The 15,907-nt window shown below is 31.8% G+C and overlaps 1 protein-coding gene across 1 annotated transcript; it reads left to right on the forward strand.

Annotated features, from left to right (window-relative positions):
* The first annotated feature begins 7,620 nt into the window (after positions 1–7,620).
* LOC110619025 (SOSS complex subunit B homolog) lies at positions 7,621–8,822 on the forward strand. Its single transcript, XM_043958660.1, has one exon. The coding sequence runs from the start codon at positions 7,723–7,725 to the stop codon at positions 8,149–8,151; it is 429 nt and encodes a 142-aa protein (XP_043814595.1). The 5' UTR covers positions 7,621–7,722; the 3' UTR covers positions 8,152–8,822.
* The last annotated feature ends 7,085 nt before the right edge of the window (positions 8,823–15,907 follow it).

Raw genomic sequence — 15,907 nt, forward strand, 5'->3', positions numbered from 1 at the left:
TTTTATGGTAATTAAAACACTAAATTTTGATTTTTTAAATTATAAAAAATAATATTTTACTATTGAAAAATAATATTATATTATATTAAAACTAATTTAGCCCTTAACAGAATTACACACATTTAATTGATCCAAATTCTTAAATTGAATTTATTTGATCTTTGAGAAAAAAATATAAAAACTTAATTGAATTTATTTCTAATGATTTTTTATATTAAAAATAAAAATCCTAAGAAATTAGAGAAAAGAGAAAAAAAAATCGATTTCTACCATTTTCTCTTGTTTAGAAAAAAAATTGAAGAGAAAAATAAATAAAAAAGAGGAGAAATTTGATGTCTCAATTTCCCTCCAATAGCCCAAAATATTTCTCTCCAGAGAGAAATAAAGAGACATAGAAATCATTATATATCTTACTGTTAAAATTATTTAAATATACCAATTTAAGTCATATATAAGAAAACTAAAATTTAATGGCAATAAAGTAATTCTATTAGGAGAGTCCTCTGTATCCAAAAGTGAATTTTTTTTTCTTCATTTCTCCTCAATTCGATTACACGTCCAAACAAAGGGTAAAAAGAACAATAAATCATAAAAGCTAACAGTTCGTGCCCTTGGTCCCCCCCCCCCCCCCCCCCCCCCAATTTTCCCCCATCGTGTAGAGAACTCTCCAGCCGTAGCCATCCGCCGCATGCCTCGAGCCCCTGACACGCCAATTTCGACCAGTGGTTCAACTGGAGAACGAGGAGGAGCTCTGGTTCAACAGTCGTTGTAGCTGCGTCGCACCGCTGCACGCCTTGTATTTTTTCACCTTTGTTCGATTCATCTTGACGAGGAGCGGCCCTGTTCTTCGATTTCATCTACTGCTTCCTTTCAGCTGCGTGCCACCATTTCCATTTCATCTGCTGCTCCGATTTTGTCACCGTTGTTCGATTTCATTGAAGCTTCGTCGCTTATTCAGTCGGTTGCTTCGGTTGCAGTTAGTATACCTATTTCTATTGATTTGGTTGTTGAAATTTCATGGGTTTGTGTTTGTTTGGTTGAAAAAATACATGTCCTTTTGCTGTTTGTTTGTTGTTTTCCTTTATGCGACTGTCCCCTAGCCATTTGGTTGTTGAAATTTTATAGGTTTGTGTTTGTTTGGTTGAAATTACATGTTGTATTTCAGTCTAAATCATGTGCTTTTCCTTGTACTGATGTTTATTGGGACTTCATGAAGATGAATACCATGGGTTTTTCATTCTAAATCTGAAATTTTAGTAACGACCAATGACAGATCAAGCATGTGCTACAAACAGTGTGGTTTCTGAATCTGAAATTTGAGCTGGAGCTCTTTGGTCTCGAGCCGAAGCCCCTTCTTTTAAAGGAGCTCTTTTTGGAGCTAAATGAGACGATTTAACTAGTATATTAATAAGCTGAGCTTTCAAACGAGTTTAAACTGGGCTGTGCTCAAGCTAGGCTGGTTATTGTGATAAATGAGCTCACCGCGAGCTGAGTTCAACAAAATGTTCATGAACCAAGCTCAAGAGCTCTCATATTAGTGCTCAGCCTCAAAATTCTTTTGCAAACGGATCTTGAGCTTTCAAAGCTTGACTCGGCTTGTCTAGGTTCAGTTACACTCTCTTAGCTTGTTTTTGTTTTTCTTCACTAGCGTGCTGTTAAGCCTTTTTTTTTTCCAAAAAATAAAGAAATATTAACATATTATTTGGGTCCTTTGTCTCTAGGCTATCTAAACTTGCTGTTTTTCTTTTCACCCTTTTCATTTCTAATAACACTAACAGTGCCATTTGGGTTCATTTTTGGATGTGCAAAATTTTAGTTTATTTTATTTTCCAACAAATGCTTATAGTGTTCCCTTAAATAGGAGAAAAAATGGTGAAGTCTATATTCATTTTATGGATTAGTCTCTGCTTATTAATGCTTTTTAGATCAGTAATTTTGAGGATTGTGTATTTTCTTGGCATCAAAACAAGGGTGGGCTTTTCTTGCTAATCTTACTGGTGATGTTTACTTTTCTCCTTTTTATTATTATTTTTTTTCGTAGGCGCCAAAGAAGGACAAGGCTCCACCACCATCGTCAAAGCCTGCAAAGTCTGGCGGAGGCAAGCAGAAGAGGAAAGTAAGTTTAGGATTTCTCTCTCTCTCTCTCTCTCTGTCTCTTAATAAAAGTTTCTAATAATTTAGTATTTTTAACTGTTGGACAATTATAGTTGAGAGTTTTATATATTCTTGTGTTTAATTGTCGCTGTTTCCAGTTTTTGCTATTTTTCATAGTAAAGATGGAATTAGCCTTTGCAGTTGAGATTATTTATATATGATAATTTTGGTGGTGGGTGGTGGGTGAAGGAAGTGAAATTATGTTACTTTTAACTGATTGTTATACTCTTTAAGTATTTTGCCTGGTACAAGTTTTGAGTGCTAAACTAGTTTTGATGTGCTGGTAATTGTTCATAAAATTGGTACCATGCAGCTCATCCAACATGTTTTCTACTGTTGGAATGGGAAAATGGTCCTTGATAGTGACTGAATTAAGAGCCCTGTAGTCTGTGTAAAATTGCCAAATTCCATCCTTCTTTTTAACCAAGAGCATAGGAGAAGAGAAGGAGCTGGTACTAGGCCTGATAAGTCCTATTGTGAGCATGTCCTACACCTCTTTCTCTATTTCTGCCTTTTGGAAGTAGGCATATCCGTATGGCCTGACATTCACGGGTTCTGCCCCTTCCTTCAAGTTGATTCGATGGTCACATTCTCGTGCCGGTGGCAATTGCTTTGGCCCTTGGAAGATGTCTTTGAATTCATCCATCAAGCTCTTTAATTCAGAAGGTGCCATTGTTGAGTGAGTTGCCTTGCCTCAATTCCTTAGTTAACTCTTCTGCAGATGTCGACTAAATCCGAATTGCCCCGATGCCTTGCAACCTCCAATTTGTACCATTCATCTTGAATGCCATAGTGAGCTTGTTCCAATCACACACCACCGGTCCCAATTGGAGTAACTCCTAGAACCATATCCAAACCCGTGAGAGGTAAAACATAAAGTGTAAGTGAAAAAGTAATACCTTGGATATGTACATAAACATTTTCAAATATGCCTTTACATTTCAATGGATTCCCATTGGCCACTTTTACTTCAAAGGATTGAGTTGGAATCATAAGTAATTGCAACAGGTTGATAACCCTTTTACTGATGAAGTTATGAGTTGATCGTCAACGAGGGTAATGAGATTGCAGGTACCCACCTTTGCGTGGACTCTCATGGTGTTGAAAGCTGATAATCCAGTGAAAGCGTGTAAGGAGATTTCGGGAGAAGTTTCTTCCTCCTCAGTCTGGCTTTGATATCCTTCCATCAATAGCAATTGCAATCCCCGACACCTGTGCCCTTATGCAAGCTTCTCATCACAGTTAAAACAGAGACCTTGAGCATGTCGTTTCTGCATTTCTTCCCAGGACAACCTTTTCATGGCACTGGTTGTTTTGGTCGGCATTATTGTTGGGGTCGATGGACTCTGCGGATTCCAAGTTCGGTGTCCTTTCTTCTATCGAGTTAGCCGTTTATCCTTCATTCTAGCCAATCCAACTCCTTCAGTGTCTTTGGCTTAAACATTTGTATCCCATCTGCTATCTCCGGCTTGAGCCCTCCCATGAAGGTACGCACCAATGCCTTTTGGGACCATCCCTGGACTCGGTTGCTAAGTCATTCGAACTCCTTTTGGTAGTCCCACAATGTTCCTGTTTGCCAAATTTTTGTAATGTTTCGTCAAAATTCTCACACTCATTGGGTCCAAACCGAGCCACAGCTCTTCCACAAACACAACCCATGTTAGCACCACTCCTTGCTCTTTAAGTGTCCTCCGCAACCACTGCCACCAAGTGTTGGCTTCTCCTTCGAGGTGGTGTGAAGCTAAGGCCACCTGTTGAATTTCAGGAGTTTTCTGATATTCGAAGAATTTTTCCACCATTGTGAACCACTCTGTCGAATCATCTTTGGAGAATGGAGGAAATTCTAGTCTCACAAGCTTGGATAAAAGTTTGGGTATGTTGCCCTCCATGGATTCCCTGCTACCTCCCATGACTTGTCGATATTTCAATCCCACGAGGGAACTCCCTTCACCCAGCATTGCTCATGTTTGGCGAGAAGAGTGTTGGCAGTTTTGCCAATCGTAATCTCCAATTGACGCATCTTCTCCAACATTCCATGTTTTAAATTGTTAAAACTCTCCTGGAGTCCACCGATGGTTTTCTCCACATTTTCGATCCTTTCTTTGTTTGCGGCCATCGCGGCTCTAATACCAATTGATAGGATCCTTTGGATATTTTTTTTGCTATTCTACTTGGGGTGAGAATAAGAATTACAATTGTGTTTAATTCCAGCCTGACTTCTTCTTGTATTCAAATGCTTAAATAGGCAAAGAGACTAAGTGTCTCCTATTTACAAGCAATTACTGAAAAGAAAATGCTGAAAAGACCCTATTTACAATCATAACAGAAATTCATTATGTAAACTACTGATTAGATCGTGACTTAGTGCAGGCAGTCATGCAACCTATGGTTCACGTACTGCATGCCACACTCCATTTTCTTCATGCTGCCACCCACATTTCCTTATCATGGAACCTAGGATTCTTGATCCTCTGCCTATGAGACTTTCGTGGTAGTGCTGACTCATCATTACTTCATGCATACATGAGTTATGATAAAATTCTCATTGGTTGTGTTCAATGTACATCATCTTTTCGATGAAGCAAACTGATATGGTGAGGGATTCATAATTCTGATACTTTGAGTTGGTTCTAAGCAACTTGTTACTTTGTGATTTGAATTTTTAATATTTAAAGATGATTATGATATGCTATGTGGCTGTTATCTGTATTTAATTTTTTTTTTTAAACTTTCTTTTTAGTTGTATTTTGCTTCTGTTCGCAAAAAGTCTTTGCTGACTTTATTCTGAGGTTGAAACATTCAATGTTGAATTTTGTGGCCATTATATAGGAAATGGATTATTTTTGTGAGTTTCGGGTAGAGAAACATTTTCATCTGTTTATTTAAGGTGTATCAAGAGAAGGGCAAGTCATTAGTAGAACAAAATAATACGGTCATAAAATAAAAAGAGAGACATGAATGCATCATCTCCTCTTGTTATCTGTGAACCAAATATTCATATTCCTGCCCTGTCCCTCTGTTTACAATAAGCTTTATATCTGCAACTATTATCAGTTGTGGGTCAATTTATACGAGTCTGGTCATCTTTAAGGATTTTTCTTTTGTTCTTTATTTATCTCAACAGTTAGTGCTTCTAAATGTTGTGGGAACTTGTTGGATTGCATGCTGTGATTGATGAATAGATGGACATCCTTTGAGAACTCTGTTTACCTATTAGGATGTGTGGGCCGTCACCATTGTCTTCAATGGAGCTTGTTTAGGTAATTTCAATTGATGTTACGTGGGTGGATTTATGCTTGATGTTGGGGAAAGTAGTGTATTCGTGAATTTGATCTTGTTTGTCATGTTTCTGTGGATGTGTCATGGTCGTCTTGAAATGCTTTGTCCATATCACTGTGATATTATGTTCTGTGGTGTGCCTTTGTCTTGAAGTATAATTTTGTAATGGCTCTATAGGTTGCATTGTAAATTTTACAAAAGCATTGTGTAGGTAAGAAGCAAGGGTTACAATAACTTTAAGATCGTTTGCAAATCAAATTGATACATTTTAATTTGAAAAGGGATTTCAATGATTCAAAAGGGGTTGCCCCTTATTCGCTTCTGCCTTTTAAAGATAATTTCTTTTGAAAAAATGTGGTTTCACTTTTCAGTGTTTCGAAGTGGGCTGCCTGTCCCCTTAATCACTTCTATCTTTTAACATTTTCTTTTGAAAAATAGGAGTTCGGGATTAGAAGGGACCAAGAGGGCTGCCTCTTTATCATTTCCTAAAAACAAAAAAGCAATTTTGGTGATCTTGAGGGGGTTGCCCTGGAATCATTTTCTTATCTCTGAAATTTAAAAATTTCTAGTGAATGGAATAAATGTGTCATGCTGAATAACAACCCTTTTAAATTTTGATGGGACCAATTACTTGTAACCTAAGAGCCTTTGTAGAGCCTAATTTTACCGTTTGCTTTCGTTTTTTGGATGGGAAATAATTGCATAACAGTTGTGTAGGCCAAGATGATAGATTCCTATGCAACTTGTGTTTTGATAATTTGGGAAACATCCTATTTACAGGGTGGGCTCTGTTGAATATTTGATGGATTTGTGAGTGCTAAAAGACCTACATTCTTATGTTTATCTTAGTACATAGTAAATTGAATTAATATGTGTTAGGATTAACCGTTATGCGAATGATAAGACTTTGACTTTTGGAGTGGGATTGCTCGCAGACGAGTCAAACTCTTTACATTAATTGACATTTGCTTTTGAAATGGGCTGCCAATTGAATGAAATGAGAAGTACACCCATATTAACTTCATTTATTAATAAAAATAGTCTTTTCTTATGTGGTAATTATATTTTATACGTCATAAATACTTGCAATGCGTACATAGATGTGCATTTTATATTTTGCATCTCGGCATGATTACCGCGTAACATAAAATTGCACGCATCAGACGTAACTCTTTTTGTTATTTGGACACTGATGATGGGATTATTGATGGGTGGGTTGGGGTAGCTTAGTGCCTGCAACTTGTCAAAATCTCTAGGAATTGAATGACATCCGTTCAAGAATCCACCAATTTCAGTGGGGGAAGAATTTAATAAATATTAAGATAAATTATTATCAGGTCCCTATATTTTGTTAAAATTAACTATTTTAGTTCCTTTTGTCAGAAACCCAATCAAAACTTCTTTGAATTTTGTAAAATCAATTTTTTTAGTCTTTATATTAGATTTTTGTTAAAGAAAATGTCAACCACTTATTGTAGCTTTGTTGCCAGACACTAAATAGTATGATGTTAGATTAAATAATATGAATATTGAAGTTTGATGTGTTTTTTAACTAAAAAAATTAAAGAATTTGATTTTATAAAACATTGAGACTCTTTAATTGGGTTAAAAAATAAGGATTAAGTAATTATAGGAGTCTAGTAATAATTTAACCTAAATAATAAGCAATAATTTGATGTGCATAATATTTGCACTACTTAATCGGCTCATTTTAAGAAAACTTGTATTTTAAGTGAATATCATCTTTGTAAATAAAATTGATACAGGCTTTTTATAATAATGATAAAATAGGTGATTCGAAGTTGCAGTTACCCGCCACATTCACCTGACGTGCATGTGCAAATCTAGCGACTCTTTTTCTATGAAACTTTTAGGGGTAAGGTACAAATGTTTAAAAGGATGGTTATCTTTAAGAGTAAGGTTTTCTAAGAAAAGGAAGGTTTTTGGAGTCCTTAAAAATTTTAAAATCCTCGTTCAATCCACCAAATTGATGGACTGGTGGGGTTTGGAATTTTGGATACATTACCTTACCATACTACCCAAAAGAAAAAAAAAAATCCTACACCCAATCCAAATTATCTACTGATTTCTACCTTTTCCTAGTGGTCTTCTTTTGTATCAATTCTTTTCTCTTCATGTTTCTAAACCTCTAATTTTCTAAGCACTGACCACATCTCTTCTTGACAGTTAAACATGAGGCCTCCAGCGCTTCGCTGTAGTGTGACATGATTCAAAACCATTTGCTTGTTTTGCAAATTGAAGCACTTTTTGCATAGTATTTCACAAAGAATGGATGGAAGAAGCATGATTCCTTTGAAAGACATAGTGCCTTCTGCTCAAACCAATATAAAAACGCAATTCATACTTTTGGACAAAGGTAGGACAGCAACAGAAGGACAGAATAAGACATGCTTGGCTCTGGTTGCTGATGAGACAGCTGCTGTGCATTTCCAGTTGTGGGGGGATGAGTGTGATGCTTTTGAGCCTGGTGATATTATCCATTTAACCAATGGCATTTTCTCCTACAACAGGAAGAGTCTTGTGTTGAGGGCAGGCAAGAGGGGGAACATAGAGAAAGTGGGAGAATTTACTATGGCATATGTGGAGACACCTAACATGAGTGAGATTCGTTGGGCTCCAGATCCAAATAATTCAAAGAAATATGTGCATGAGGCTGTTATTTCCACCCATTCTCGTATTTTTCCTCCATTGGCTTAAAAGCAATATGGTGGTTTTTGGTTTTGGGTGTCAAATTTCAGATGGCCCCAGCACTTCTCCTACCACCAATGTTTCCATGCTCTTTTACTTTTAAATAATTCAGCATTTCATCGTCCCTGTTGCAACCATCACATTGCTGACTTCCCCTCTCATCTGTTGTGCCATTCCTTGCACACTTGCCAACTCTGACACCAATACCACCGTTGCCCTAAACATCCCCTCCAGCTTTGTTCTCACCCAGCATTTCCATGTTCTTCTAACCCCTTTAGAGAAAAAGGATAACAGAGAGAAAGAGGGAGAAATACTTGAAGCTTCAATTACCAATCGAACTTGTCTAGCATTCATGTCTAACTTGAGTGTGTTTCTTCTAAATAGTGGCTGCATTTTGTTTTGAAAGGAAAACATGAGACTCACAACTGGCTCCACCGCTTCTCAGTGATGGCTGACATGATTCCAAGTAAATTCTCTCTCTCTCCTTCTCCCTCTCCCTCCTTAATAGAATGTAAAAATATAGTATTATTTTTCAGTTTCCTTTTAAAATTTTTCTATTTTCACTGTGTCTTCAATTTGAAAATATTTATTTAATCATAAAAAAAGTTGTTCAGTATTTATGTGGCTTTTCATGCTTTGGTCCTTAAAACTTAATCCTCAACTTTTGTTGTTTGGCTTTTTGGCTTGTACTTAATCTTGATGCTTTGTGATTATTTGTTCTTACTGTGACTACCTGAAGAATTTTTGCTGCACGACAACATTGAGCAAATTCACTTCATATTTTATCATTTCTTTGTGTTTTTATCCTAGTAGTTTATTTGTTTATGTCGCTATGTATTCAATTAGACTTTTTTTTTTTTTTTGGATCATGTAAGTTGACTGTTCGGCCTTGATTATTTTACTTAATATCCTCGAGTCTTTGAATCTCAAGTTTCTTTTAATTAATTGGTTAAGATAGTTGGTACTTATCTTAGTTTGTAGATTTTGATAGTGCTGAGTCTTATCACTTTGGTTTCATTGCTGGGATTATTAGCTTTTATTTGATTTTGCAGTCATTTGAGAGGATGGCATTTCGGTACCATTTTGTACATTTGAGTGGGGCCTGTACAATAGGTCAAAATAACTAGGATGTGCAATTCTGAATAAAAAAATCCGAATAATCAAAATGTATAATTATGAAAACTGAGTTTTCATAAAAGTAAAGGGAAAACAGAATTGAACCAAACTGTAAAATTTTGTTTCGATTCAATTTAGGTTTATGACATTTTCTTAGAGAACCAAATTTCATGCTTATAAAAACAAGCTTTCTAAACCTTGCACAATCTCAACAAAGTAAAAGAACCATATTGTATCCATAATTCCACAATCTTAATGAAAAGCAATACAATATCAAAGAAAAACAATGAAAAGCAATACAATCAAAATCACCATTATAACTCAAAATACCTATCGACATTCAATCACACAACACAATCAAATTGAACCAAAAGGTCGCATATGTGGCCTTGTGGAGAAATGTTCTCGTGAGTCATGAGCCAATAGGAGCCCTAAGCTAAAAGAACCAGATGGCGAGCAACATAATCAAACACATGCAAGCAACGAGAAACGCAACATAATGATGGCAAGGAGGGAGGAACATTGTGTGAAGACAGATTGGAGGCATCTACGTTTGGTATGCCATCAATGGGAATGAAGTCAAATTTGAGACTTTGGCAAGTGTGAAATGGTGGATTGGACTTCTGCATGGAGAAGATGAATGGGTAGGTGAGATGATGAGAAAGAATTAAAAAGAACAGCAAGGGAAAAAGGCTCAAAACTGGAGAAGATGGTGACTGGGTCATGGAGGGGAAGGTTTAAAACTCATTTAGCTCAGGGATAAAAGGGGTCAAAATGGCAGTGTTGACAAATCGGTTTGGTTTTTAACGAAAATAATTAAACCGAATTAAAAAATTAAAATTTCAAATTTATAATAAAATCAAACCGAAATATTGAATTAAATTAATTTGGTTTGATTTTTTAATTAAAATCGAGCCCTAGAAATAACCAGTTAATCAAACTTTTGAACCTCTTTTTAGTCTTATTTTTTTAAAAAATAATTTATATTTAAAAAATATTTTTCCAAAAACATTTTCCAAGATAATAACTTATTTTTATTATTAATTGTAATGCTAAAAAATAAAGAATATTATTAAATTTAAACGAAGTGGTATTTTAAAATTATAAAAATTTAAAAAGTAATTATAAAAATTTTAAAAATAATTATAAAAATTTAAAAAATACTTTTTTTCTTAAAAATAATTTCTCTTGATTAAGAAAATATTTTTTTAATCAATTTTAAGTACTGAAACATTAAAATATAAAAAATATTTTTCTATAAAATAAAGGAGGCTTAATATTCTCCCATCAAGTTTTTTGTGGAAATCATGGGCAGATGTTGCAATGTAAATAATGCTAGGTTCTCATTTATTGCATGCGATGGAAATTATAAGCAAATATCCTTTTGAAGCCCTTGAGAAATATTTAAAATGTCATTTATGATCTTGTAAAAAAAATTGGTTCCATTTAAACCTTTGAGTTTTTCAAAATAATAATTTAAATTCTTAAAAAATAAATTAAATCTAAAATACTAAAACCATTAATTATTAATTAAAAAAATATTTAAAAGAAATTTATCATATTATGTTACGGCTGCGTTCACGGTGGCTTGCTATGAAAGCTATAAAAATATAAGAATTATAAGATTTTTTTTTTATTTTTCATTTTTAGCATAGTTCAAATTATATCTGTATAATAAAATAAAAATTAAATTTTAATATATATTTTTTACTTTTATTATTTATTTTAGATATAGAGTAATACTTTTATAATTTTTATTCACTTTATTTTTATATATATATTAAGAAATAAAATTTTTTTAATTATATTTATTTTAAATATATTAAATTTTATTAAATACTGAAAAAAAATTTTAAAAATTTTTTAAAAATAAAATAAAATTAAATAAGGTTATAATAGTTTATATAGTTAAAAAAGAAAGTAAATTATAATTTTAAAATAATAAATAATAATAATAATAAAAATAAATAAAAATTATGAAATGAAAAAATTAATTAATTTTTTAATAATATTTTAAAAATTTTAATAGAGACTGGGTTAAAGTTGGGTGTTTGGTTAACGAGAAAGGGAACAATTAAATTCTTTTAAGTGTTTTATCAAAATCAATGATTTTCTTTATATTTTTAATAAATTAAATTTAAATGCATGGATTTAGTGTGATAATAAGTGTATTTAAGTAAATCTGAGAGATTTCAGATTCTACTCTTCCAATATTCAAATATTTATTTTAAAAAAAGAAAAATTAAATTTAAATATTTATAAATTGTTTACCAATATTTTATTTATTTTACAGACTTTATAAAATTACTTTTTTTATAAACAATATAAATTAACATAATTTTGAGCTTAACCATTAAAATTTCAAAAATGTATATTTTTTAAATGTAAAAATAATTTTATTTAGATAAACTTTTGAGGTTTAAAATAATTAATAAATTAATTTTTATATTTTTAAAATTAAATATTTAAATTTATTTTATAATTAATCCGTTTAAACGAAAAGTTTTTTCCATTTATAATTTCTTTAATCAACGGTTTAAATGAAAAATAAATATTTAAAATATTCTTATTAACACCTAAATTTATATAAATGTAGGTGAAATATTTTATATTGCATAAATTACACTTTAATTCTTATAATTTTAAAATTAAATATTTAAATTTCTCTATTTAAAATTATCATTTTTTCATATATTATGGACATTAGTTTAAAGTTAGTGCGCAGTCAAATTTTTAAAGGTACAATTTCTTTTTAAAATATATTTTGTAAAAATGTACAACCTATTTAAAGGTGACAAGTACCACTTAAAAATGATTAAAATTGTAAATATTTTTTAAAAATTTTAAAATCATGGAGTATTTTAATGAATAAAAATTTGAAGAATAAAAAATGTTAAAAATTAATTGAATATGATAATCTGAATAAAAATGAATGAGATTTAAGTATTTTTACAATGAAAATAAATTATTAAAATATTTAATTTTAATAGACGAGAAAAAGTAAATTAACTTTTAACTCCTTAATATTTTTAATTTAAGAAGGGAATAATAAAGATATTTTTATGTTTTTAATTCCAAGAAATAAATGAAAAGATTAGAATTTAAATGAATTGATATTGAGAAATATAAATGTTCGATTTTAAAAATATAAGAATAAATTCATTACTTATTTTAAAATTCAAAGATTAATGTAGTTAAACTATTTAAAAATAATAATAAAGACATTTTCATGTAAAAATAAATAAAAAGACCTCTCATTTGGACTGAGTGATTAAATAGATGATTTAAAAATATAAAAATTAAATTACTAATTTAATTGTAATTTATTCTTTTATTTATTAAATAGGACTTAAATAACTATTGAGTGGACTTAAATGTCCATTTCTAATTCGCTAATAAAGTTTTTAATGGAGTTAGGATTTTATACCTAAATGACCATTTTAAAAAAATTTAAGAGCTCAAATAATTATTTTAAAATGTTTAGGAATGTGTATCAATTTTTTAGTAGGGCTTAAATAATTTTTTAAATATTTCTCAGGGGTGTAAGAGGGCTATTTGCCAAAATTATAATAGACAAAATACAAGAAGTCGAGAATTACTGCTTTCATAACTAATGTCAGGGCAGCTGCCGCCGTGCACCAGTTTTGTTCACACCTCTTTTCAGGCTCTCAATCCGACTACACTTTTTATTTTTTTCATAAGACTACACTTTTTATTACGGTTGTAGTTACTGCAAAAAAAAAATAATAGTAACGTGGTCCCGGACATCTACCATTATACCCATAATGATCGGTCATACACTATTGCTATCCATAATGGAAAGGAATATTTATCTATATAATATAATATAATAGGATAATAGGTGGGCGAATGACGGGAATTGAACCCGTGCATGGTGGATTCACAATCCACTGCCTTGATCCACTTGGCTACATCCGCCCCTACTACTATACTCTATTTAAATTTTAAATTTCAAAATTAAATTAAATATTATAAAATACAAGGATTTTTATTTCTAACATTGAATATTAAATTTTATCTTTCCTATAAAATCTTATAAGATACAACTACAAAAATACAATAAAAATGAAAACTTTTTCTTTTATTTTGAATCTAAAGAAAAAAATAACTTTACAAAACAAAAGTTTGAGAAGAACATATATAAATTGAAAACCACTTGGTTATTTTAAATTTTATTTTTATATTTAGATTAAATTACCTTTTAACGAAATGTTAATTCTAAAATTACCCATTTTCCAAAATAACTGTTTGTGGTAAAGTTATTTATAATTCACAAATAATAATTATTAAAATATAATAAGTAATATTTGGAAAAACTACCATATTCATATTTATTGAAAAATAAAGTTATTCATTACAAACATATACAAAGATTAAATTTAAATAGCTTTAGAAAAAATAAGGAGAAAAAAAACAATTTTAGATTACCTAGAAATATAGGACCTAAATAACATGTTAATACTATTTTATGGATAGATGGCAAATAATCAAAAAGTATATTATCTAAGTAGCATGTTAGTGCCTTTTTTCTTTTAAAAAAAAAAAGAAATATTAGAAAATTACTGAAATAAAGAATACATATAATACTACATGTTATTTAAAAATTGAAAATTTTAGATAAACTAGAACCGGTAAATATGAAAAAGACAATAAGAAAATATTGAAAACAATTTTTGAGAAGAGGAATTAAAAGGACAGTGAGTGTTGAAAATAGAAATATATGGAAGGTTTGTGATCACGAGTGTGGTGGTTTGATGAGATTTTGGTGTCTATTTATTATCTAAGATTTGCTAACTTCATAATGTGTCAATTTTGAATTTTGGTAGATCGAGAAACTTGAGTTTGGGTGGCAGTGTTTTTTGTTAATGGAAGTGTTTGCTGAGGGTGAAAGAAAAGAAAGTGCGCAATTTTTAGAGCCTTGTCCCTGTAACAAAACATACATACAAGCACAAGCACATAAGGTGAGTGCTTGGTGAATGTCATTTTCGTTTTTTATTTTTTAAAGAATTGAACAATGCTATAGTATTTATGTGAATTTAATCAAATTTGTTTTGGTAGAAAGTCTATCATTTTTTATTGGTTAAGGGTGGGAGAGTGGGCAAGGGAAAAAAAGAATTGAAAAAGGCTCTACGCATTTGTTAGAGATGCAATTCTCCATATCGTACAGACAGTCGATCCAAAACAAATGGGTCAAACCGTTAAGTGGAGGAGCGGATATAAGTGATAGACATTACTATAATAGTAGTGATGTGTTAACTGCAAGTTTTGATGGAAATAATAAAAGAATGCATGGAGTCGAGTAACCCAATAGTTGTGCAGCTGAGCACAATATGATGTTATTCATGTGAAAGGCCCTATCAGGTGTTGCAAGATATTAAAAGAATAAAAGAGATAAATTCTGATGATGACAACACAAACTATTTTTAAGGTGACAACTGGAGCTCCAAAGTGATATACTTGAGTGCAAGACAGAGTGTGAGAGGAGACCCTCTCAAGTCGATATGGTATGGTATGTGAAATTTCTTGATATGTTATTTTCAAAACTAATTGTTTTATATGTCTTTGTGTTGGCACAAATCAGGTTCATCTTTTCTGATGGACTCGATAGATTTGTGTTAACTAATCTTGAAATGTATCGTGTATAGCTTTCTTAAAAGTGAAAGAGGGGGTAATATGATTTTACTAAAATCAAGTCCAGTTTCAGCTATATGATTGAGTAGAAAAGCAATATTAGGAGCCAAATGGTTGAGAGGAGGATGATAGCAAGTGGAATACCAATATGTACATTGAAGAGGAGACTTGAGATCGAGACAGTGAAATGCTACGATGTTGATGGCTTCCCAATGAGGGAGTACCCTTCAATATTCTATTTTTATGGTATTAATATAATGTTAATATTTGTTTCTACAAGTTTCTTATACGTATATTGTAGATTAATAGCTTTGGTATCTTATGTGTGGTGTGAGTCTTATATAAGCAGTTTGGTAAAGAAATAAAAGGAGGAAACGAGTGCAAGTCAAAGCCACATAGAGTTGAGCATGTCATTTATGCGGCAACGCCACCATTTTTCGACAAGGATTCAATTAGTTTCTTTGCAAGCAGATTAAAGTTTCTTGATTGGTTTCCATTTACACAACCACTTATGTGAATGGGTTGGAGCAACATGCCCTTCGTTAAGGAAGATTTTTACAGAGCTATCATCACCCAGAAGTAGTGGTCAACATGGAGGAGAAAAGGAATACACCAACCAACAAACAAGTTTGTGGAGAAGACTGAAATGCCAACCTCAAGTCACATTTGTAAAAGATTGAAGATTTCTAGTATCTTATTCGACAAGATAAATGATTAAGCAAGGACAAGACTTTCAGTATTAGTATTCAAGCAAACAACTTTTATGCAAAGAAATAGCAGCGATCCTTATAGAGCCGGTCAAAGTAAGGAAAAGAATTGAACATCCAAGCAAGTGATTGAAGACTCTAGACAAGCTCAGTTGACGAGGGTTTCGACAGTTTAAGTGGAGGAGTGTTAAGGGCCTAGAGTTTTATAGTACTAAAATATAATTTTTTCAACAACGTAATTTTCAAAAAGCAATGTTGGAAAAAATAAGTATAAAATAGTAGTATCAAAA

Source organism: Manihot esculenta, chromosome 7, assembly GCF_001659605.2.
Source record: "Manihot esculenta cultivar AM560-2 chromosome 7, M.esculenta_v8, whole genome shotgun sequence".
NCBI lineage: Eukaryota > Viridiplantae > Streptophyta > Magnoliopsida > Malpighiales > Euphorbiaceae > Manihot > Manihot esculenta.

Coding starts and splice junctions, on each gene's coding strand:
- LOC110619025 (XM_043958660.1), top strand. CDS start 7,723: ATGGATGGAAGAAGCATGATTCCTTTGAAAGACATAGTGCCTTCTGCT.